At 43.9% G+C, this 24,766-nt stretch overlaps 1 protein-coding gene across 3 annotated transcripts in view; it reads left to right on the top strand.

The window, feature by feature from the left end:
• LONRF3 (LON peptidase N-terminal domain and ring finger 3) overlaps window positions 1-15,861 on the top strand; it is a 36,270-nt gene extending 20,409 nt beyond the window's left edge. For 2 of the 3 annotated variants that reach the window (XM_060002299.1, XM_060002300.1), the window contains 6 exons: window positions 1,414-1,528; window positions 3,717-3,838; window positions 5,984-6,142; window positions 6,744-6,906; window positions 7,921-8,070; window positions 11,184-15,861. In XM_060002299.1, the coding sequence (XP_059858282.1) occupies window positions 1,414-1,528; window positions 3,717-3,838; window positions 5,984-6,142; window positions 6,744-6,906; window positions 7,921-8,070; window positions 11,184-11,339 (865 nt within the window). In that variant the 3' untranslated portion in view covers window positions 11,340-15,861. Of the gene's footprint in view, window positions 1-1,413; window positions 1,529-3,716; window positions 3,839-5,983; window positions 6,143-6,725; window positions 6,907-7,920; window positions 8,071-11,183 lie in introns of all 3 variants that reach the window. The other variant, XM_060002298.1, reaches the window with a different exon arrangement.
• Window positions 15,862-24,766: the final 8,905 nt, after the last annotated feature.

Here is a 24,766-nt window from a genome sequence, read left to right as displayed (position 1 = left end):
AGACACTTGGGGGTGACAAGCATGTTCATTATCTTGGTTGTGGAGGTGGCCCCGTAGGTGTGTACGTGTGTCAGAACTGCTCAAGCTGTGCGCTTAAAGTATGTGCAGTCTATACCTCTGTGTCAATAATACATCTATAAAGCTATTCAAAGAAAAAGCAACACAGGTGGTGCTCACACACAGCAGGGGTTGAGAATCACTGTTCTAACAGAAAAGGCACACTACTGGAAGGGGAAGTCGTGTACCTTTTCTTTTTCCATGTCATCTGCCAACAGTTGGCTGTGTACTCTTAGATCAACCACTTCATCCCCTCTGGATCTCAGTTTCATTCTGATTGGCGGGTTCGATTTTTTTCTCAAGTACTTTTCAGCTCTGACGCTCTGATTCCTCTGTTCAGCCTGGCTGTGCGGGCCAGGCTGCTGGTGCACCTCCTGGCCACACGAGGGGGCTGCGCAGCCTGCAGCCTCTTCCTCTCAACTGAACACTCTTGTGAGGTCAAAATAGGCTGGTCAGGCGTCTTTCCCTTCTCTCTGTCCTCTTGGTGAGTGCGAGCTCCGCTTCTGAAGCATCATCTTCAGCTGCCCCCATCCAGTGGTCCTGCTGCAGGTGAGCCTTTCTTTAAGCAAAATAAATCCATGAATCTCTGAATGTACAGAACCGCTTTTTAAGAGATCCTCAGATTGCTTTGAAAAAATAGACAGCTCCTGCAAAACAATTAAAATAGGATCTAATTAAAGTATGTGTATACATACACATGTATATATGTATGTGTCTGTCTGTCTATCCATCAGTAAGCACATTAGTAATATTAGTCTGTTGTCCCTAGGAAAATGATCCATCCACATAAAAGGCAGTTACGTTTGTTACAGGTGCAACTTTGAGATCCTTCAGGCTGTAAACATTGCTTAGGTGAAAAATGGAATCAAGGTTAGCAAATAAGCCTAGTCTTTTTCCAGTGTAATATGATATAAAGTACTTAAATATGGGAGTGTGTGTTTGTTTATCTATGTGTTTACATATATTCAGGTGAACAGGTTGGCTGAGTATTTTAGAATGGAAGCTATTCAAGACACCCTGGGCATTCATCTTCATTTCTCTAGGACCTGACAGGGAAAAAAGTGTGGATGCCCTGGAAGAGACTGACTAGAACTAATGTTACAAAATGATCTAGCTATGTCCTAAATTTTAATAAATGCATAATTTAATGCATTTAAATCCAGCTCAGAAATAAAAAGCAAATGCTTTTCTGAACTGCAACAACAGCAGGGGTTTTTTTTTTTAAAAAAAGGAAAAAGAACCACCCCCGCACATAGAATTTCCCAAATAATACTATAACACCTGAACATTGAATAGCTCTGTCTTTCATGTTTGGTCTGATTGCAGTTTTCTTGCCTTCTGATTCCTAAATTTCAGATTATTCTATGAGCCAGTCACAACACCTTGTGGACACACCTTTTGCTTAAAATGCCTTGAAAGATGCCTAGATCACAATGCGAAGTGCCCACTGTGCAAAGATGGTCTTTCGCAGGTAAAACGTTCTTTCTTTCTTGATTGGGTTAGCTTATTGGGAATTGGGTACGAAGACAGCATCCTATTGGATCCCAAGCCACTGCACTGTGCTAGAGCAAAACACCCCCTCAGACCATTTATTTCTCCTGTCTTAGAGCCACCCCTCCCCTCTCCACAAAGTCCTCCAGGGAAATGAGGCAACATCTAGCTTTTTATGAACTGTCAGTAGTGAAATTAATTTGTGTTGGAAACAAAAGTATCAAAATGATGATAAACATGGATTCTTGTTCTAATCCCATCATGGCACCTGATTCACTATCATGTTGGGTGAATCTTTTGTCCTCCCTGGGCTTGGACCAGATGAGCTCCGATGTCCCCTTATCATCAATGTTTATTCTGTGGTTTGAAGAGATCACTCCCAGGTCCCCAGGAAAACCTCACAGACCTTCATTGTGGTCCTTGCCCCACTCCTCAGCTGCCACTGTACTTATTAGCAGACATTTGTCTGCTGGAAAATCTCTGGGGCTTCCAGATTCTCTAAAATGAATCACCCAAACTGCCACCTTTGTCTTTCAAATGGACTTGCTGTAATTTTCTATAGCACAAGCAGATGTGGGCATCCGTCTTGTCCCCCCACCCCAGGGACTTGTGTACCATATTTTACAATCAGTATAAATGTTCCTTGACCCCTGTCATCCCTGAGGAGAGGTTGGAGATGATGCAAGACTACCTCTAGGTGAATGTAGATCCAGAGGAGTCATGTGTCAAGCTTTCCCAACACCCCAACATTTAAATTAAGGGAAGGGAGTGCAATAATCATCCAGGATAGCCCTGAGGCTGTGTATTGGGCTGCCGGGCAGGGTCAGTGTCATATCTGGCCTAGGTGAAGAGGTGGTGCTTGCTGTCCTGATTGTAGGTGAGAAGCCCATGGTCCTTATACTTCAATAATACATTGGTGTTGTGGCAACACTACAACATTCAGATTAACAGAAAGAAGGAAAATCTACCGTTAAAATTTTAGTATGTACCTTTACTGGGTTTTTGTTTCAGCATCAGCGGAGGAGTCACCTCCCTCTTGGGGAGGCTACCTCCTGAGTCATTGCTTTTCCCCAAAGACTGGGACTGGTCAAAGCAGCCGGTTTTTCTGCAGCCAGGCAATGGCAGTGGCTGAGAAGGCATCGTGGAGGCAGAGGCTGTGAGGTCCTGGACTTAGGGGCTAGAAGATATTCCCATCTATCTCTGTGTCTTCGCACAGGGTCACACTTGCACCATTTTCCAGAGAGAGAAATATCTTATTCCGAGATCATGTTCACTGCGGAATAGGCAGACGTAGCCCGTACTGGGAAAGGAAAAAATGTCTGAAGCCTGCCGTTTTGTACTCAGGAGCTCCCCCTGCTGGGTCTGTGTGGCTGGTTTCCATAGCCAGCAGTTCTCTGCAGATGTTTTCTTTCCCATTGCCTGGTTCACACAAACACCCACTCCTTGCAGATCCCTGGATACGCACGGACTAGGGGTGTTTGGGAGGAGAGTAATAGTGACAATTGACAACTGAGCCCGAGTTAGGTTATGAAATCAGGGTTTATAACATAAATCCAGTGATACCTAGACGGTATAATAAAAAAAAATAGGCAAATGAAATCACCAGTATAGCTTTTCTTTTTAAAACTAAAGTTAGAGGAGAAAAAACTATGTATAATATATAGACTTGAAATATCCCGAAGCCCAAGCACTGGGGTGGGGTTGGGGGTGGGGCACAGCAGGAAAGGATCAATAATTGAAAATTGCTTTTTAGTTCCCTGAACCTTTTGACCACGGACTTTCAGCATATCCCAGATGGAGACCATTTCTGGGAGCTTATAAACGCAATAATCAGAAAAAGGAAAGGAAAGGATTTTCTCCCTTTTTTGACAAGAACATGATCTCAATCAATTTCAGCGTTGTAGGAAAGCTATGACATTTTTAAAACTCCATTGCAGGTCTTTTCCCCTTTTTAAAATAATTTTTCTAATTATAAAAGTAATTCATTGCATGTGGGGTTTTTTTAAGCTAAACTCTAACCTCCAGAGAATATATACATTATGATAGTATCAGCTGGGTCTAAATTACTCCAGTATGTGGGACATTTAACTGTTCTACTGATTACATCAGAAGTGGTTTGTGTTTTTCTGTTGACTGCATAATATCTAATTGCCTTGTTCCCCGTATAGTGCTTGGCATCAAGAAAATACAGTAAAAATGTCATAATGGAAGAGCTAATAGCTAAATTCCTGCCAGAAGAACTCAAGGAACGAAGAAGGCTTTATGAAGAGGAAATGGAAGAACTTTCTAAGTATGCATACGCACATTGCTGTTTTCAGTTTCACTCATACCAGGTCATAGAACTGAAAGTGTACATTCCCTCCTAACTCCTCATTTAGTGATACCATGTTGGTAGCTTGAAATTGGCCACAGTGAGAGTATTTAACACCACAGAAATTGGCAAATGCTGTAACAAGGGCTTACCCGCTCCATCCTCAGAAAGCGAGTTGCTCATTTACCAGCACCCACTGAAGAAACCTAAGCCGAACCACTGACCAGGTCACATATTGGCACTAGTAACTGGGTATCACGGATACCAAATTATTGGAATAATTTAATCAGGGGGGCTTAATGAAGTGCAGTTGACCCTTAAACAACATGGATTTGAACTGCGCGGTTCCACTTATACGTGGGTTTTTTTCAGTAGTAAATATTATAGTCCTACACTATCCGATCCGTGGTTGGTTGAATCCACGAATGCAGAACCGCGGATACAGAGGAACTTCGGATACCGAGGGCAACTCTAAGTCATATGCTGATTTTCAACTGGGCAGAGGGTTGGCGCCCCAACCCCCGTGTTGTTCAAGGGTCAGCTGTATCCAGAAGACGGTTTTCAGGTACATAAGGAGGTTCTATGAGGTTAAGAACTTTGATATCAGCCACACCTGGGCTTATGATGCAGTTTTGCCACAAAGTGAGTATACTTCATGACCCTAGGCAAGTCACTTAACGTCTCTGGGCCTCAGTCTCCTCATCTGTAACTTGGGGATAATAACAGACTTGGACTTGTTATGAAGATCAAATGAGCTAGTGCATAGTAAGCACTTACTAAAAGCAATAGTAAGAATGCTGCTTGTTATTATGCTTCCTCTTCCATCACAGGTATTGTGAGAGGTAGAGAGTAGGGGTGGAGAAAGAAGTGAGGCTCCAAGCTCTCTGCCTGGCCGGAAGAACAACTCACCTAGCAGAAAAAGCAGGAAGGAAATCACTGATTTCTGTCTCTCATACTGCTGACCCCCCATCTCCCCATCCCTGGTGGGATTCTCACAGCATTCTGGGGGCAAAGTTCCCGACGGCAAAAGCTGTTCTGGATTTATGCTCACCCTGTAGAGAACATTTCTAAACTGCCACCAGTTCGTTTGTGCCTCTCACTTTGAATAACACGCTGTGCTGGGGAGCCAGAAATGAAATCGTTCTTTGCTCATTAACATATTAGATCTACTCAAGGCATCTTTATCTTTATTTCTGATTCTTAAGTTCACCTTGAGTCTCTCTGGGCCCTCTTCTCAAATACCATTTAATGTCTGATTGACAAACACTGGAATATACTAGGTGGATTTCTCTTAAAAGGAATCCTAAATTTAATCCTTTTGAGATTTGGGCAAATGATCTTATATATCTATTGGTAAGTTTATGTTCAGATGTCCCTGTTGGATTTACTAGACAAATAAAATAACAGTGATCCAGGAGGAGCTGGCCCGATTGGTGGTTCCCCATCAGGCCATGTGTCTGAGTCTTCGTGGGCACATGTTGAGAGGCAGACTCGTAGGTGTCGATTTCAGAGCTACTGCACTAGTGTCTCTGGGGGGGTGCAGTGGCCTGTTGTCTGCGTTTAAGGGCCTCCGGTGATTCTGATGCACACACAGGAGTGTTTGAACATCACTGGGCTAGATTACTCTTGCCTCTCCACTGCTCCGTCCTCCTCCCAGCTGGGCCTGCCATGCAGATCCTCTGGGGGCTTTGCAAATATGTGAGATGTTCACGGGGGTCTTGCAGAGATTTTCCCACCATTCCTCTGGAGAGCTGGGTCCACTTTTACCACCCTTCCCCATACTGCCAACAAGACACCTGGAGAGATTGCTTGGAGTGGAGAGCATGAAAGAAAGAAAGAATAATATGAGGTATAACTATCACCGACAATGTTAAGGTACTAGAGAACTTCATTACCCAAATTAGAATGTGTAGAATGTCAGTTTTAATCGTAGCCCTTAGGCTAACCTGTGCACCGGATAATGGGATTCAGCCCACAGCGCCAGATGCATTTTAGTATTTTTTATCAGTCTCAACCTGATGTCTCCTTGCCTTCCTGCGGGGGAACCACATGGTGAAATTTGACCAGCCTTTCTGTGTTCTGCTTCAACGCTGTGAGATGCATGTCCTTTGCTCTTCCTGACAGCTTAAATAAGAACGTGCCTATTTTCGTGTGTACCATGGCATATCCCACGGTTCCTTGTCCCCTGCACATCTTTGAGCCTTGTTACCGTCTGATGATTCGTAGATGCATTGAGACAGGCACACGACAGTTTGGCATGTGCCTTGGAGATCCTGTCAAAAGGTAAGTGAGGAGCTATGCAAGTAAAGGGAGGTTGGGTGGAAAGGGTTTTTTGTTTTACTTTGGGGCCCTCCCAGGAGCATTTGTAAGGATCAGGGTCCCTCTGGCCCCTAGTTTACCGTGTGAGAGGCTGCCTGTTTAAAGGAACCCCAGGATCAACCTTTTGTTAAACAGGTGGTATATAGTCTAAAACGTGTTTTATAAGAGTGTGGTCCCTGGAGTCAAACTGCCTGGGTTCATATTCTGGCTCCATCCTTGGAGCAAGTTTGACTTCGGGCCAGTTACTGAACCTTCGGTGACTCAGTTTCCTTATCTGTAAAGTGGGTACAATAATAGTGCCTACCTCGTTGGGTTTGTTGGGAGGATTGGTGAGTTAATAATGCACATATGAGCACAGTACAATAAATGGTAGCAGTTACACGTTAAAATTTTTTCTCATACAGGCACTGCCTGTGGTGTTATTGCAGCTATAGACCCTGGGACAGGCAAGAAGGCAGAAGTCCCTCAAGGCCCAACATGGGGTTATAAAAATGGGGGGAGGTGCGCAGGCCAGGGAAACAGCTCATCAAGAATTTACTTTCTTGAGTCCATTCCCCATAAACAGGTTTGCGGAATATGGCTGCATCCTAGAGATCAGAAATGTTCAGTTCTTTGCTGACGGCCGCTCAGTGGTCGACAGCATAGGCAAGAGACGCTTCAAGGTCCTCCATCAGGGCCAGCGGGATGGTTACAACACAGCTGACATCGAATACATTGAAGACCAAAAGGTGAGGGTGGTCAGTGCCACGAATCCTGAAGCCAAGCTAGCCCCGTAGCTTGGCAGACCAAGATGATTGCAGAAGGATTTCTGGGCATGGATGGGGGCCTTGGGATTTCTCACCGATTTGCTGCTGCCACACTGAATGCTGCCAGGCTGCTGTTCGATTGTGGAATGGCAGTGACTGCGCCCCTTGTCTGGGCTTTCCCCGCTTAGTTGCTGATTTATATTCATGCATAAGAGATGCCAAGCCAGGCCAACCCTGGGGCCCATTCAGCATAGGAGTTAGGTCTCTGCCAGGGATACCAAGATCTGGAACTGGATCTATACATATGTATTTTATTTTTTGCTTTATTTATATCTTAAACCTTTTTCTTTTGAGATAATTGTAGATTCACATGCACATGTCTATTTTTAACTGTGCAGCCTGGCCAAGAGCCCTTCCCAATAATCCATCATCCCATAAGGCAGAAAGATGACATGTCCAGTTAATCCTTGGTTTTCTGAACTAACGGGTAGAAGAAGAGGTAAATAATCCCATAAGTGTTTATATTTACATTCACTACCTAGTACAAGATTAATAAACATTTGCTCAACGAATAAATGTATTTGACATGGAAGATAAAGTTACATACAGAGACACAGACACTGCTCCCTCTCTTCCCGGGGAGCAGTGGGAAAGCAGATGTTTAAACAATGAAAAGGAGAGAGGCGTGAACAAGCACAACCTAGTTTAACAGCACACCTCCACTCAGGCCAGTTATCATCACTGGTTTTCTATATGTCTGGCTGTTTCAGCTCATTTACCCAGCTGAACCTTTCTCTGTCCTCCACCCTCAGCAATACTTACACACAGTCCATCCTCTGGCTGAGGAGCCTTTCACACGCTACACAGGAGAAAGCCAGAAGCGGGAGTCTTCCCGTAGGATGACAGGCTGGATGCTCAGATAGGCAGGTGTCGAAAGGGGCTCTAGGCATGAGGGAGAAGGTACAGAATGCTTCACTTCCACTTTGATACTTTCAGGTTCAAGGAGAGGATTGTGCTGAGCTCATGGGATTACATAACTGTGTCTATGAGCAAGCGTCGTCATGGTTTCATTCACTCAAATCATCTCTGAAGAATCGGATACTCAACCATTTTGGTCCAATGCCAGAGAAAGATGCTGATCCCCAGGTATATAAAAATGTCTCTTTGTAATCAGTCACCCCCTCCAGATGAGAGAGCCTGGGGTTTGTGATTAGATGCGTGTGTGGTTTCCACCCAGCAAATTTAGCGTAGAGAGGAAGATGGATCCGAATCGGTCTTGTTCGGCTGGGCAGTAGGCATCATGGGTAAGAACAAAAGGACCCCACATCAGAACTGGAGGAGCTAAAGTAAAGCAGTAGGAACTTGGATCCAAGATAGGTTTTAAGAGATTAGTCAAGTGAGAGGATGGGAACACAGGCACCATCAACAGAAGAACCTTTAATTGTGAGTCCAGATTCCCACCATGATGATGTGTTAGGGTGACAGGATTCACAAAAGGCCAGGCTTAAGAGAAGGGTACCTAGGGAGCTGAGACCAAAGGCTGCCACTTCCTGGAGGCTTCATAACTCTCTCCCTGATTGCTGCAGGAGCAAGGAGTGAGGAGCTAGGGCCAGCCACCTTACAGGCTTCCAACTGCAGGATCACAGAAACCTTTCACCCCCAGGTCCCTCCACGCTTAGCCCTGCAGGTCCAGACCCCTGCCATTGTCCTCATCAGGGATGAACAAGTTTTCCTGAGACAACTGACCCAATCCTTAAATTTACCCTTGGCTGAGTTATACTAGAAAAGAGTTCATTAGATTCTACTGGATCAGTCTATTTCCCGGAGGGACAGGTCCATTTGAGAGATCAAGCTGCAGATCTGGAGCTCTCCAGGAAAGTGGAGATAGTTAAGTTTCACCAAGCTTTGTTTGCCTGGTGTACGTCAGGGAATACTCTCTCTAGGACAAGGCTGGAGATATCCTAGTCAAATATTTTCCCCCCATCACCTTTCCACATTCTGACCTGGTTCCTGCATAATCGCCTCCATAACTTCCTTGATTCTTTCCCTGTACTCATTCCTGACTTTATCACAATAGTAAAATAGAATATGTATATTCTGACTTCCATGCCAAAAAACTGGTCCTCCTTACCTCTCTAGCTGTGTGACCTCGGCTAAGTCCTTTCCCCTTTCTGACTTTTCCGCCCATCTCTGAAATGAGGGAGGTAGACAACGAGGTCTCTAAAGTCCCTTCTTCCTCTTGCATTCCGACGCTGTAAAACACCAGTCTGTTCCCTAATGCGCTGCAGTGTCTTGGTTTCTCCGGGCCGCAGAGGTGGCTCCTTTTCCCGCCCCCATTCAAAGGCATCGTGAATGTTGGAGGGAGAAAGGCCATTGCTTCCAGATGATCCAGCTCCTGGCTCTGGGCCACTGTGACTCAGGACTACGGCAGAGCTCTGAGAAACCTCATGGTCAAGCTGAATGTTCCCCTTCACCTTCTGGAAAGCATTCTCCCCTAGTCAGGCAGAAGATAGCGATCAGCAATGGTAACAGCATCTTCCACAAGACAAAACACAGGTGCCACTGTGTGATTCATAAGGGCTCAGTGACACAGAAAGCCGAAATCTTGGGTTTCATTTCACGTCTTATTAGGACTGTTGCTTTGGCAGCCGCAGCAGCAGAAAAAATAAAACCCATCCAGTTTGGTCGAGTCAGTGCTGTAGCCCCAGTGGTCCCATTAATAAGAATGTTCTAAGCCTCTGCAGGAGGTTTCTTAGGAACCACCACACGTGTTCACATCAGCTTAAACATCTTTGTTAATGATCCTGGGAAATACGGTTCAGGATATGGCAGTCTAACATTCAGAACTCATCATAGGAGGGATAACACGTTACAGACTGCAGCGAGGGACAAAAAGAATCCAAATGGAGCTAGAGGCACAGAGAAGCAAAGAGGCAGTGAAGGTTGTGGGAGAATCAGGTGACCAGTTTGGAAGCAAACAATCCCGCGTGTAGAATGTGGTTCTCTGCGGTCCTAAAGCCAACCTTCTGAAGGGTGTGGGCAGAAAGCTCATTCGGGGCTTAGTAGGAAATTAAGTCACCAATGTCTGCAACGTGTTCCTGGGACGCTGCTGACACACAGAATTTTGGTGCAGGATCACTGTAGGATAGGAAAGCTCTTTATTAGAGGAATCCTGGGATGGAATATATTTCTATGTGACTGTGTTTTCCAATTGGAATTTTTGCAAAGTGGGATCGCTGTGCTTTGGGGCTGTGAATCATAGGCTCTGGTTTTAGGGGAGAAGCTAGCCGTGGCCCCGTTTAGTGAGCTGGCATATGTGGACTCTGTTGCCTTCAGCCAGAAACAGGGAAATGGAGGTAAGAGACATGCAAAGCCTAAGGGGTCATGAGAACTGAAGACCCATATGCTCTATGCATCAGGCCAAAGGGCCTAAACAGAATCTAAGAGGTGGAAGAGGCTGAGTAGCTGTCTCTCAGTATCCATGGGGGTTTGGTTCTAGGAGGCCCCATGGATACCAAAATCCCTTCTATAAAATTATGTAGTGCAATGAGTACAGTCAGCCCTCTGCATCTACAGGTTTCACATCTACAGATTCAACCAACCAGTTTTGATCCATAGTTGGTTGAATCCATGGATGTGGAGGGCCGACTGTAGTAGATAGTTCGGCTTGTAAAATCACACTGGCTAGAAGGTATGGTGTATTTGTTAGGAAACTGATGTGTTTGCTTTAATCACTACCAAAAATAACTGTAGCTTAAACTAGATAGAGAGTGTAAGTCATAGAGATGGAGGGCTGGGGCACCCCTGTTCCGTGAGATCATTCAGACCCAGGCTCCTTCCTGACAAAGCCCTTTGAGTGTTGCCCTCATCCTCCTGATGGAAGAAGACTGATCATCAGCATGTCTGTGTTCTAGCTAGGGGAAGGGGAGACAAAGAGGAAATGAGGGCGCATGCCCCTTTCCCAGAGCATGGCCTAGAAGTCACACTTACCACTGCCTTTTACATCTCCTTAGCCAGGACTTTGTCTTATGGCCTCACCTAGCTGCAAGGGAGGCTGAGAAACGTAGCCTTCCCACCCCCACCCCCTGGGTGGCTGTATGCCCAGCTAAGATAAAGGGAAATAGAGATGGGGGGTAATTAGCAGTCCTTGCCACACACGGAAGCAGTTCCACCTGGAATGTTTCCTGGCAACTTTGGAAGCCTACAGGCTAGGATCACCTCCACAGGAATAAGACGAACCCATTGCGTTTCTCTTGCAGATCAACCCCAATGGCCCGGCCTGGTGCTGGTGGACATTAGCGGTTCTTCCACTGGAAAGCCGAGCTCAGCTCCCGTTCCTAGCCATGAGGTCCCTAAAGGATAGACTGAACGGTATTCGGCGAGTCCTGGCCTTTATATCCCGAAACCAAAACTAGTGAGTGGATTGCTGAAAAGGAGCTCCCACGCTCCCCTCACCACCATGGGGGAGTCGTCTTGTAAATACACCTAACTGCAATAACATCTTAGAAGGAAGCATCAAACAGAGGCATTAGCGTGCTGTTGATCAGAAAGAGATTAAGTAGAAAGACCAAAAGAATGTGATCTGTTTGAAACTTTCTTTCTTAAGATGCTTCTTGACATGCTGCACAACTACATGCACAGCAGAGGTTGTTTAAGAGCCCAGAAGAAAAAAAATTTTTTTTTGATTTTGACGTAAAATTTTCTCAAAGTTTAAAGTGATTTTGCTTTAATTTTCTGTCTTTCATAGACGAATGACTGTGTGGTTGAAATGTGATGCCCAGTTACTAATCATGTTGCTGCATTATTTCACTGACTTTTGAGGTGTCATTCCAAATGGTTCATATTTTATATAGCGTTGTGTAAAATAATGTTCATACTTCCTTCTGTATTAATAATTTATTTTCTGCACTACCATATCCTTTTTTTCTACATGTATGTTTGTAACTATTTAAGTGTGCATTACTGAAAAATACTGCTTTATTTATTGATGTGGTTTGCCATGTACCTAGGGGGAAGTAACAATACTAGAAACGTGCAATTTTTGCTTTAACAGTTTTTGCTACATTTGATCCCAGTTCTTGAACCATTTTTGTATCTATCCAATTGGATGCTTAAAGGAAGTTCAGAATCATGCCAAGATCATCTATCCTTACAGATTCTATTTTGCTTTCAGTTTGAATCCAACAATATAAAATACTTAAGGGATTTGGCATAGGTTGTGGAATAAGCCAGGGTACAATAAAAGTAATCCATTTTCTATGTGTCATACAGAGCCAGGATGAAGGAATTATTTTCCTGGAATCAAGAGATGAATTAGAGGAGTGTCTTCTATTACAATCTCTTATAGGCATTTATTTCAGCAATCTAATTACATCTTAATTTCTCCCCAGGGCAGTTAGTAATGGGACTTTCAGGCAGGATAATACTTAACCCTTCAGAGGTAATGGTTTTCAGTCTGGCGTGTCACAGCCATGCCCAGCTAGCCTCCATACCTCACCTCTTCTCAGGGTTCTGAGGATCAGGGCCTGGCTAGCGTGTGTGCAAACACTTGATGAAGGACGGTTCATTATTAAAAGTGTAAAGAAGCCAGGAAAGAGGGTAGAACCCTTTAAGAAACCCTCAAACTATCTTTTTGGCTTTTAAATCTTTTCAAAGGAAGCAATTAATCCATGATTTTATCTAAACACGGTCTTTCCTCCTCACTGAGATGGGCCAAAGATTTCAATACAGGGGAAGAATAGTGGTAAAGGGGGTAAGAGTGAGGTCTTGTTTAGCTTGCTTAGTGCCAGTTTGATTTCTTTAGTGCCAGGACAACCTGAAAACAGGAGTGTTATAATGACAGAGTGAAAAGATTAGGACAGCGAAGAAGTGAATCGTGTTGTTCCTACCTTCACGCAAATTATCCTCCCCCCATGTGACTCTGGACAGCTGCAGTGCGAGACTCCCACACAGCCCATCCACTCCGTTCCCGCTAGAGGTTAATGCCTCAGGTGATCAGTCTGGCTTCTTCCATCACCACCTGTGGCCAGAAACAGAAAAGGGAGAATGAGATGATCCAGGCAACCAAAAAGAGATTCATGTAAGCAGAAACCAAATAACCTTTTCTGCACCTTCTTAATGAACACCGTGTTGTCAGAACATTATGTTACCAGGTTTGATGTTTGGAGCCCAGCTGGGCTGGTAAAGAATGGAAGCATAGGTGTGGTTACTGCCTAAGCAAACTCTACAAGGCTCAGGTAGGAGGAAATGAAAGGCTCCCTCTCCCACCTGGTGCCCAACCATGTGGTCATAACACAGTCCTAGGACAGTAATTTCCTACTGTCTAGTGTAAATGCAAGAAAGAAAAGGGTCATAAGTGTCTTGGATTGCTAGATGTGTTACTTTTGTGATTTCACTTTTTCTGAGCACCAGTTTGTCAACTAGCAAGTGGTGGGGATAAATACTGCATGTAGGGTTCTTATAACATTACATGAGATAATATATATACATCACTTAGCATAGTGCCTAGCACGTAGGAGTCATTCAACAAATAGTAGCTACGATTAGATTATTCATAGTTACAAATATCATCAGGGGACTACATTGGCATAAAACCCTGCCTTTACACACAATACCCATTTCCAATTCCTTTAAACTTGGTTGGGGGAATCCACACCTCTGATTTTCAGACCATAACTTGATGAAATATTTACATGTAATGCCTTTGAGAGTCAAGTCTGTTTGGGAAAATGAAAAGACTGGAAAACAAATTAGGGTCAGAGATAAGGGAGAATCCCATACCAGCAAATTTTTGCTCTTTCAAGAGGGCTAAAAATTAGTGTTGTTTGGAGGTCTAGAATTTCTGATATAACGAAAGCCTTAAGTTCTAGCTCCATTAGAATAACCATCTCATCACTTCCTGCTCTCCAAAATGTATAAAATTCCACATCATAGAATATTTCGCGTTGATAAGAGAGGACCTAACTCCAGCAAATGTAGCTTGGCAGAATTGCACTTTTCTCTCAGTAGCCTGGATACATATTTGGACTGTTTTACAGCAAGCTTTTGTTTCAGTAGTGGTGGGAGGCAAAGTGCAAGGCTAAGCCTTGGCTTTCTTTGATATGTACTTGAATGGGGTAATCAATTGGACATGACTATTTCACTACTTGTAAATTGATTTTGCTGCAGAGCTTGGGAATAAAGAGTATATACAGGAAAAACATAAAGTTAAATCTAGGCCAGAAGGACAAGACTTCCCCCTTGGTAGTTAGTGCCATTTATTCAGCTAATTTTCCTGTTTATTGTGATTTACCTAGTCTTTTCCTAGTAGGTTATTTTCTGTGTGTGTGTATGTGTGTGTGTGTGTGTGTGTGTGTGTATATAGATGTGTGTGTGTGTGTATGTATATAGATGTGTGTGTGTGTGTATGTATATAGATGTGTGTGTGTGTGTATGTATATAGATGTGTGTGTGTATATATATATATATATATATATGAGTGTGTTTGTGTATATATGTACATGTGTGTATATATATTAGGTACCAAGCAGACATTATGCCTTTCTGCTTCGTACTGTACTATTGCTGCTAGCTAATAACCAGCAAAATGTAGAAAATGAAAAATGATAAAACTAATTTTCTGTAGACAACTTGGAGAAAAGAGTGCTTGCTCCTTACTCAGTGGGGTAGAGAACTGACTGTGTCAACAGTTTGCCTTTTCTGAAGGCCGACTGCTTCTAGCCCCTTGCTGCTGCAGCATGCTGGGACTCATGGAATCACTGCACATGTGGCCCTTCCAGTTCTGCCTGTGGAGCCGGACTGGGCTCAGGTAGTCCCCTGTGGCTGGCTGTTGGAGCAGTGGAGCTCTGAGGCTGGTTCACAGCACTCAGAAGTCTCTTACTGTCAATAGATCGCATACTGTTGATAGACTGGAACCCGCTGGGGGCTGTGTTTCCCCTCACCAACCCCATTTCCAAGATGGGAGTTTTATTCAGGGACTCATTCCTTGAGTTCCCAACATGTTGACTTTGCATCCATTTCTGTTTCCTAAGGCAGAATCATAGCAGAGATATGTAATCGAGATGCAAATAGAAGGCAGCCCAAATAAGGGAAAAGGACAGATTTTCAGCCCATTCTTGGGCTTGAGGAATGAGGTTTTGATTTGATAGAAGACAGTTCTGAGAAGCAGCCAGCTGCATGGGCTGCAATTTGTGGCCTTTCCTGAGTGCAGAAAGAAGGAAAAGGAGCCAAGTAAAATGTACACGTTTGGTTCCTCTTAGAATGATAGCTCCCACTGTTCGACTATTTAATAATCTGGATTATGCACATCCAGAGGTGAAATGAAGACATTTTCCTTTACAAATGGGTATTTTCAAATGAGCTAAATTAACCTTGAGAGAGAAGTGCCTGTAATCTCTGTTCCTGGTGTCATTTTCAAGCTTTTGCTTCGTGACTGTGTAGCCATTTAAAGTTTACAAAGCAACACTGTAGCTTATGCATCATTTTAAAACTTGCTTGACATTTATCTGTAGTCAAAGCAAAAATAATAAACAACAACAAAATCAAAGGAGAGCAAATAGTTCAATGTGGCATCGTAAGCTTATTAGATAAACTAGTTCCGTCATTTTATGCAGTTCTCAGTAATGCCAGGATTAAAATATCCAGCAAGCCATTTAAACAGTGGCAAATGTGTCTTTGTGTTTGTAATTCCAGTTGTTTGTTAAGCAGCCATTTTACTCTTGCACTGTAATGAGCTGAAAGGGGAATTAAGATAATGCTTTTTTTTTCTTCCCATATTGCTATTCAACTACCTCTATATGCTTGATGTCTCTTTAGGGTCTTCTTTCCTCTAAATCTGTACAAAAGAAGTTTCAGCTCATCTATGTTGTAATAACAATGTGATATAGACAGTCTTTGTGAAAGCTTGTTGTTCATTAAAAAATGTTTCCTGTTGTCTCACTTTGTATCTAACACAACTCTACCCATACTTTAGGGCAAGAATTGCCCAAATAACTTCAGCTTTTTGTTTTTGTTTTTTTTTTACGTGGGCCTCTCACTGCTGTGGCCTCTCCTGTTGCGGAGCACAGGCTCCGGACGCGCAGGCTCAGCGGCCATGGCTCACGGGCCCAGCTGCTCTACGGCATGTGGGATCTTCCCGGACCGGGGCACGAACCCGTGTCCCCTGCATCGGCAGGCGGACTCTCAACCACTGCGCCACCAGGGAAGCCCAGTATCTTTTTGATGGAAGCTGAATAGAAAGGAAAGGGATCAGAACATCTATTTTGTTCTTGTTCCTATTGGTTGTAATACATTTGACCAGGAGATCTTCCAAGGAAATAGACCTGCACTCAGAAAGCAAGCTCTTATGTACGTGACAGTGAGGCAGGTGTGAACTGATTAAACTAATTGTTTAAAAATGCACCAGAAAAGCTTGTTGTTACTAATTATATTGAAGCTTTTTGCTAATAATCTGCCCCTACTTTATTTGTCAATCCATTCATATATTGAGTTTGCTTAAAGCAGAGCGCACTACCTACTCTGTTTTCTTTGGCATGATAAAATGTTCATGAAAGCAAATTACACGTTTTATTTCAATTAAATGGTTTCTCAACAATAGGCTAAAGCTAAGGCCCACAGCATGAACCCTTTGACAGGAAAATTGGTAAAACTGACTAGGGCAATGAGCAGTGTCGACTGAGCTGACTGTGGCACGAGAGCTTCAGCAACATCTCACCTCCTTTACGGTACAGATGTTAGGCTCGTGCCATTGAGGACTTCACACAGGTTCTATTTTACCACTGAAGAAAAAAAGACATAGGAGTAAAACAATTAAAAAAAAAACAAAATGATAGAACACTCCACTTGGGCCTGACCTTGTTCTTTGTAACAGGATCTTTCGGGTAGTTGAGAAAAATCAGAACTCCTGCCAACCAGGGCCCAAAGGGGACGCTTGGCTCTGTTGGACTTCGCCCTTCTGTGCCTCGTCTGCTACTGTCTGGTTCTCATGAGATAGAGCACACGCTGGCCAAAGGCACGATCTTCCCTCCGAGGCAGTTCTTCTGCCCAGAATGCCTGCCTAATCCTTTCTGGAGAACTGGATTGGATCATCGAAAAAGAAGGTCTTGTTTGAGCAAAGCCAAAGCCAACACTTGCTGCTTCCTCTCCTCTGGGATCCACCCTTTTGAGTTCTCCAGGGCCAAAGATGCCTCCCTAGAAGGAACTCCCAGTCTCAAAATAAGATAGGAGCAAGAGAAGGGAAGGATAAATGCCCTAAATCCACAGGCTCTCAGATGTTTAAACATTTCCTTCCCCTCTTATGTTTTATGAGTTCTTAACTCCAGGAGGGGCTGAGGTGGGATGGGAAGGGGGTGGTGTCAATACTTTCCATATTGGCTTCTTCCAGGCAATGCAGAAGCTTCCCAGCCAGACTTGTCCATGGTCAGCCCAGTGCAGAGCCATGCCTTGGTCAAGGCAGAAGAGCGGAGGCCCCAAGGAGCCCTGCTTCTGGATCTCGGAGCCCACCTCTCCCACCCTCTGTTTCTGCCGACTTCCCCATTTCAACTGATCCTCCCATTGACTGGCCACCCATGTTTACTGTCCTCTTATACACATGTATTAGCCAGTGTCATTGTTGCATTAGAAAGCCCTGAAAAACCCTTTCCTCTGCTTATTGAAGTGTTGCCCTCTAGCCCTCCTGCAGAACACCACCTACCTCCCAGTAAGGCAATATCAACAATTTCTGGATACCACAAGGGAAATGAAATTAAGTAAGTCCCCAAATAGCTTACTTAACAGAAGTCCAGTTTCGCTATAAAAATCTTGCTTCTCTTGGATATTAGAGGTGCATTATGGAAATACTCAGCACGGTCTCGGGAACAGGGGAGATCACTGGCCCCTTTGACCCATCAGGACGCCCATTGCCACACCTGGCGTGCAACTGCATTCTCAGGACCACGTACTCCTCCTGCAAGCCCCAGTGAGCACTTTCGTAAGAGGACCAGGGAGGAGGGCTAGGGAAGCATGAAGTCCACAAATGGAGTTAAGCTCTTCAGTTCCGGCAGTCTACAGGGATGAGTTCCAAATGGTGGGAGGGAAGGAGGGAGGGAAAGAAGGGTGTGGAAATGGTTAATCATGACAAATGAAGTGACTTCCTTTTCACCGCCTTCTAGACAGAACTTCAGGCATCCTCTTCTCGTGGTGACTGGATTTGATCTTCCATCCTGATTGGGGATGCCACTTATGTCCAAACCAAGACTGCAGTCATGTCTTCAGGAAGCAATGACTGTCATGTTCTTAAACCTTAGGCATTCAAAGACCCTGCTAACATGCACCGAGTGTCTCCTGCATGCCACGCTCTTTTCTAGGTTTTTAAATATTTAGCTTCTTGTGGGATCCTCCCTATGATCTAGGAAGTAGATCCCTAGTTCCATGTTATAGGGGAGTAAACTGCAGCACAGGGTGGTTACGTTACTTACCTAGGGTCATACAGACTAAAACCTGGGCAATGTGATTGCAGAGCCCACACCCTTAACCAGTATTATGAGCTGCCCACCACGCGGTGCTACGGACCCAGGAGAACAACTCAGCTGGTGGATACTCGGTTGGGGAACCTGCAGTAAGGGGGACAGCAAAAGAGCAGCTCCCATTTACCGAATGTGAACAATGTGCTGGGTGCTGTGCTTCACATTATCTTGTTTGGTCCTGAGGTAGGTGCTGTTATCACCCATCATTTACAGAGGAGGATGCTGCGGTTCGGAAAAATAAAGCAACTCGTTGAAGGCCACGCAGCTGGAGGCAGGGAGGCTGGGCTTGGGATCCAGGCTGTCTCACTCCACAGTTGTTAGACTGCGTCTCATGAAGCCCACCGCTCTCACTTCTCGGGCCTTGGGTTTGCTGTATTCCCACCAGTGCCTCCCCACCCCCACCAACAGACATTTATCTACCTTAACGGGAAGACCAGAAGCAAGAGATTTCAAGGTTGGTTCGTAGGTCCAATAATCCCATCAAGTGCCTGGTCCACTTCCATCTTTCCTGAATGTTTTTAAAGCCTCATTATTAATGAAACAGCTTCACAAAGAAAAGAAGGCTGTCTACCTAATCCTTCCCACTGGGGCCAGATGCCTGAAGCAGGGGGGTTTGTTGGCCATCAATACAGGACTATAAATCCACAGATGAAGGGATTTTTTAAGTAGAATAAGGTACTTTGAATTCTCCCTAGAACAGGTTGCGACATCTTACTGGTTCCGTCATTAATTATGAATTAAATAAAATCTTTGACGTGTGTTCAAAAATAAGTGGAAAAGGGGGGTCTTCTGATGCTCACCTCTACTTCAAAGTTCAGATGGGAGGGTGTTCACCAGAGGCCTTTCTGCCTATAGGAACTGGCAGCAAAATAGAGGCTCAGCGACAGTGGTAATTCTTAGTCCAGGCCCTGCAAGGGCAGTAGCACCTCCGACTCATTCACTTGTTAATGGAACAAGTATTTACAGGACACATTATATGCTAGGCACTGGGCTACAGAGAAGAACACAACATGTCTGTTTCCTTGAGAGGCTCACAGCCTAGGGAAGAAAACAGAGAGCATCATACAGAGCATTACTTTCCTCAAAGGAAAATCACCTAATCTTGCTTGGGGAGGTATTCAGGGAAGGCTTCCTGGAGGAGATGGTGCAGAAGCTGAATCCTGAAGGACGAGAAATTTTCCAGATGAAAGAGTGGAGGGGTTGAAGAACATTCCAGGCAGAAGAAACACATGAAAAAAATCTAGTGGTCCATCAGCCAATCGTGTGGAATATTGTGAGCAGTTCAGCCTGGCAGAGCACAGGGTTCAAGGCACGGTGGTTCCTGACAGGGAAACAGGGCCCAGTGCCAAACACTTTTGTTTTATCCTGATTGAAACCACCAGCTGCTCTGTTGCAGGGCTAGCGTGTGAGAGCCCAGCCTGCCAGCCAAGTCAGGGTTCGTGGGGTAACCGCCACGGGAGTCCTCTCGGCACAGCCTGACTCCTGCTGCTGAGCCCAGGAGCCCCATTAGGGTTTGGACGAGAGAAAGAGAAGTGAGGGTTTGTGGGTTGGACATGCTTTGCGGAGTGATTGGAACCTTCAGAAGTGGGGAGGCCAGGGTGGAGTGGGGAAAGAAAGGAGTTGGCAGGGCTGGAGTGAGGGTTGTGATTTATAAGACCTGAAGGCTTTGGGACAATGGGCCCAGATGAATCTCTTCACCTTGATCAACCAAACATAAGCCAGGGCCCCGGCTGTGGGCCGCTGGAGCTGGCTCATCCTGGCTCACAGAAGCCAACTGTTATGATTTCAGAAATTTTACAGGGCGGTTGTTAAACACGGCCATTATTTTAAAACGAGTTATATAAACTTAAAATTAAATACATTACGTTAAAAACAAAGTAATGGATACTCAAAGTTTATCACTTCCTAATTGTTGTACTACTTTTCATTCTCATCAGTGACATCAGGTTGGTAGCCAAAACCAGCCATGGTGTGTGCTGTACAGCACACTGGAAGTTAGGGGTCCTCTCCCAGGGAGCCGTTTGCTACATTTTTACCAGCACAGCACTGGCTCTGGGTCTTTTTCCTTTCTCCAACTCTCAGCTTACCCCCAATGCCAATAGCTGTTTTCAGGAAAATGCAATCCTGAAAACTAATTCATGTGGACATGCAAAGTTCTAGGAGTCCAGATTTCTGGTTTGGGCTCTTAGATAATTTATTCGTGCTTTAACAGAGTCTTCTGGGGACGCCAAGATGGTGTGATCGACAAGACATTTTCAGACCAACCTTTTCAGCGGCTGTTGAAATGGACGTAATAGACAACGATCCCCTCTATGCTTTTGTTTGAGGTCATCCCTCCACACTCACCCCCTTCAGACCACAAGCCTGAAACTATTCCCCCGGCCTAGGATTTCTGTGGAATTAAGCAGCTGAATCCTCATCATTCATCCCACTAAGGTCATGACAAAATGGACTGACAGGTCCTCAGCCCAGGAGATCCCAGCTAGAGAGATTCACTTTTACCACCACTACACAAGGGTAAATAATAATAATAATAGCAGAAGCAGGTAATATATATTGAGTGCTTACTGTGTACCAGGCAGTGCACTTTAGTGCTCACAAGAGTTCTGGAAGGCAAATACCATTACCATTACCATTTTATAGAAGAGGAAACTGAGGTTCAGAGAGGTTAAGGAACCTGCTCAAAGGCACAGAGCAATCAAGCTGCGGAGGGAGATAGGAATCCAGGCAGTCTGCTTCCAGAATGCTGCTTTCTTACCATGGCAGGGAGCTTTCTCCCATCAAAGGTGTCCTCATGGCTCTTCCCCGGGCTTGGCTGGGACTCATCCTCTCCTCTCTCTGACCAGCTTATTCTCTCTCCCTGCCCACTACAGGATGGCACACCTAGGGGCTTAGATGTATGGCTGAACTTGACCGTTAAGTGAGAAAATCACAGATCATTTTGTGATCCTTCCAATGTATTAAAACAAACAAAAATATGAGGAAATGCCAAAGATAAGGTTACAAAATTTGTGGTAACACATTCACACATTTAATACAGAGCTTAATGCAATATAATTTTGCTATTCACAAGAGAAGTGGGGAGTTTGTTCAATGAGGATAGAGTTTATTTTGCAAGATTAAAAAGTTCTAAGAATCTGTTGCACGACAATATGAATATAGTGAACACACCTGAACTTTACACTTAAAGTTGATTAAGATGGTATATTTTATGTTATGTGCTTTTTACCACAATTTTTAAAAAAATTTTATAGTGAGTATACAGAAAAAAAAAAAAAAAGGAAACCCCAAAGATAAGGTTACAAAATTTGTGGTAACACATTCACATATTTAATTACAGAGCAGTTTAATACAGCATGACTTTACTATTCACAAGATAAATCCAATATTTATATAAAAATTAATTTGTGTTGCACTATACGCAGTGTTGTCTGAAAATGGGACACAAGCTTTAAGTTGTATGATGAATGGTGTCTTTGTCCAGACCTATCAGTGAAACTCTGTGAATGTATGAAAATAGCCTCGTTGTGAGATAACCTCAAACCCTGAAGTCGGTCGTGAATGTAAGGCCTTGATCAAATGACTTTCCTAGCTGCCCTGGCCATGTTTTGCCCTGCCCTGACATAAGCCTTCTGGCAGCAGAGGGCCTCTCGCAACTACTGTCAATTTCATCCTCGGTTTCACAGCTCTGACCCGCACTGTAGTTTCCAGAGGGACTGCCCAAGCTTGAAAACCCTTCCAGGCTGAAACAACCTTGTCCCGACTTTTTTGGTCATTCAAGCAGATAGTTTAACCTTATTTCGTCATTCTTTTGTTGTAACTTTTAAAAATTGACGTATAGTTGATTTACAGTATTGTGTTAGTTTCTGGTGTACAGCAAAGTGATTCAACTATATATATATATTTTTTTCTTTTTCATTGTAGTTTACGACAAGTCGTTGAATATAGTTTCCTGTGCTATACAGTAGGACCTTGTTGTTTCATCATTCTTTATATTGCTGTATCTCACTAGTTATCACCTTTATTGTGTCACACACAAATGCAGAACTTTATGTATCTGCTCTCTAGAAAAAGGCATACACACTATTTTGAATACACTTTGCATATATACAGTTTACAGACCTCCTCGGAATCAATGAAGCCCATTCATGTGCTCTCTGTCTAAGAACTTTCTACACACTAAAGTCCACACTTTTTTTTTTTTTTTTAGTTTTTGGCATTTTACTAATTTTCCACATGTGAAAACCATAGTTATAATGTTTTGATTTTATCAATATAAAGGAATAGTTGTCAAGGTAGGAGAATATTATTTTATTTAACGTTTTGTTAGCTTTATCTGCAACTTTTCAATATGTATAAACATGATACACATACTTCTGTTGGTACACTTGCTCTGGACCCTGAAGATTTAGGGATAGGCCTGGCTTTCACTATGAGTGTGAATGTAGAGTCCACACTCTTTAATAGGAAGTTCTAAGCCATAATTGTTTGAGGTCACCAAGGTTAACATAAGAGCCCCATAATATACCAGTGATTTGGTGGTGGTTCAGCATATCAGGACCACATGCTAAATTTGAACTTGACCCAAACTCCCAACTTTCCCAGTCTGACCAGTATGAGGACCCAAACTACCAACTTTCCCAGTCTTGACCAGTTTGAGGACTGCACCCCACACCTCCCTCTGACTTGGTCTCCCCAGCATGCTGACTATTTGGCTACAGCCTAGAATTGACCCAGAAAACAAGCAAATGTAAATACTCACTGAATCTCTCTGGGGCCATTCTGTGTAAATAGAAAATGTATATAAGTCGTTCTGCCTTTGAGAATCTGCTAAAAGCCATATACATAGGTACATATATTTGGGGGCTCTTAGAGCCCCCTGACATGCATTTATGGACCATCCTGCCTAGAGGACCATAGGCAGCTCTATTTACTTTCTGCCTTCTGACCTGGGCCCTTCTTGAAATAGTCTTTCTCTGACTCTAGGGTCTAAGCTAAAGCCAATCGGACGTTCACCTCCTGGTTTCCCCCGTTTTATTCGTCTGGTAGTCTCTGTCCTTGCCCCACCACACCTGAGCTCTCCCATCTTGGATCCATAGTTATATTTCCACCTGGTTTCCCTCCTTTACACCTTTAGCCCTTATTTTCTGAGGCTCGCATTACATCATTCTGGTCTTTTGGTCTCAGCGTCCCTTTTTCCCCATTAGCCTCCGAACACCGCGTGCCTCGTCATCCTCTGCCTGGCCCAGCATCTCCCACAAACAGGCTTTGCCTTATTCTCCTGAAGAGCTTCCTTATGGCTTCCCAATATACACTTGCATTTTGATTATGGTCCCCATAGATTTTGGCTTTGCCAAAAGAGAAACAAAACCCACACCTCAGGAAGCCATGTTATATATTTTTTAAAAGTCTCATTCTGTCTCTCCTTCTATCCTCTACTGGCTTCCACCATTCAAAAACCCTCCTTTTCCAGGAGTAGCCTTACACCTCTCCCCACCTCTCCCATCCCTTAGCTGTGGAGCTAAATGGTAGAACATTCTGTCTATATGGCTAAAGAAAAGTGGTCATCACATCGAGTCCAGAGATGTATATGTGGGGCTCACAAATAAAAGCAGCTCATTTTACTCTTTTCAAACAGAATTTTAGCCAGGTCACTTCTAATAATAGCCATCCATTGCGGAAAATGAATAACTACCAATTTACAAAATGGGATTATGGAATTTTTCAAAATGAGCACTAGATAGACAAACTCTTGGGTTAACACTCCTCGTTGACCTAGAAGTGCATTGCAAAAAGAAGATAGTGTATTTCTGATAATGAAAACATTACCTAACCTTTTTTAGGTTAACAGTGGTGCACATACACTGTGATCCCTCTAAGGGCAGTGGGACCACATTCTAAATCATTTTCTTCAGAGCTTATCTTGAGGAACATGGTAGTCATATCTTCCTGGATATCCCCACCCATCTGGTCCTTGGGACATGAGTTGATACCTTATATAGGAACCAACTGCTGTTAGAGGAAGGAGTTTGAAGTTCAATGGTTCATCTAGAAGAATATCAGATCAGGAGATTTAAGAACTCCAGATGTATTAATTTGGGTAAGTGCAGCCACAAAACTTGCTGGGACCTCAATAGAGGTAGAGAAGGAAAAGTAGCTGGTATTAGATAAGATTGCGGGAGGGGAAGACAACCTGGTTTGCCCCCAGAAGGGTCAAGGGGATGGAGTAGTGAGTCCTCCCAAACTAATAGTGCAGGGTGGCAAACTTGGGGAAATAAACATTTGTCCCTGTTGTGGGCTGAACTGTGTCCCCTGCAAAATTCATATGTTGAAGCCCTAAC

The sequence above is a fragment of the Delphinus delphis genome, chromosome X, assembly GCF_949987515.2.
Source record: "Delphinus delphis chromosome X, mDelDel1.2, whole genome shotgun sequence".
NCBI classification, from domain to species: Eukaryota; Metazoa; Chordata; class Mammalia; order Artiodactyla; family Delphinidae; genus Delphinus; species Delphinus delphis.
This window is presented reverse-complemented; position numbering and strand designations above follow the sequence as displayed.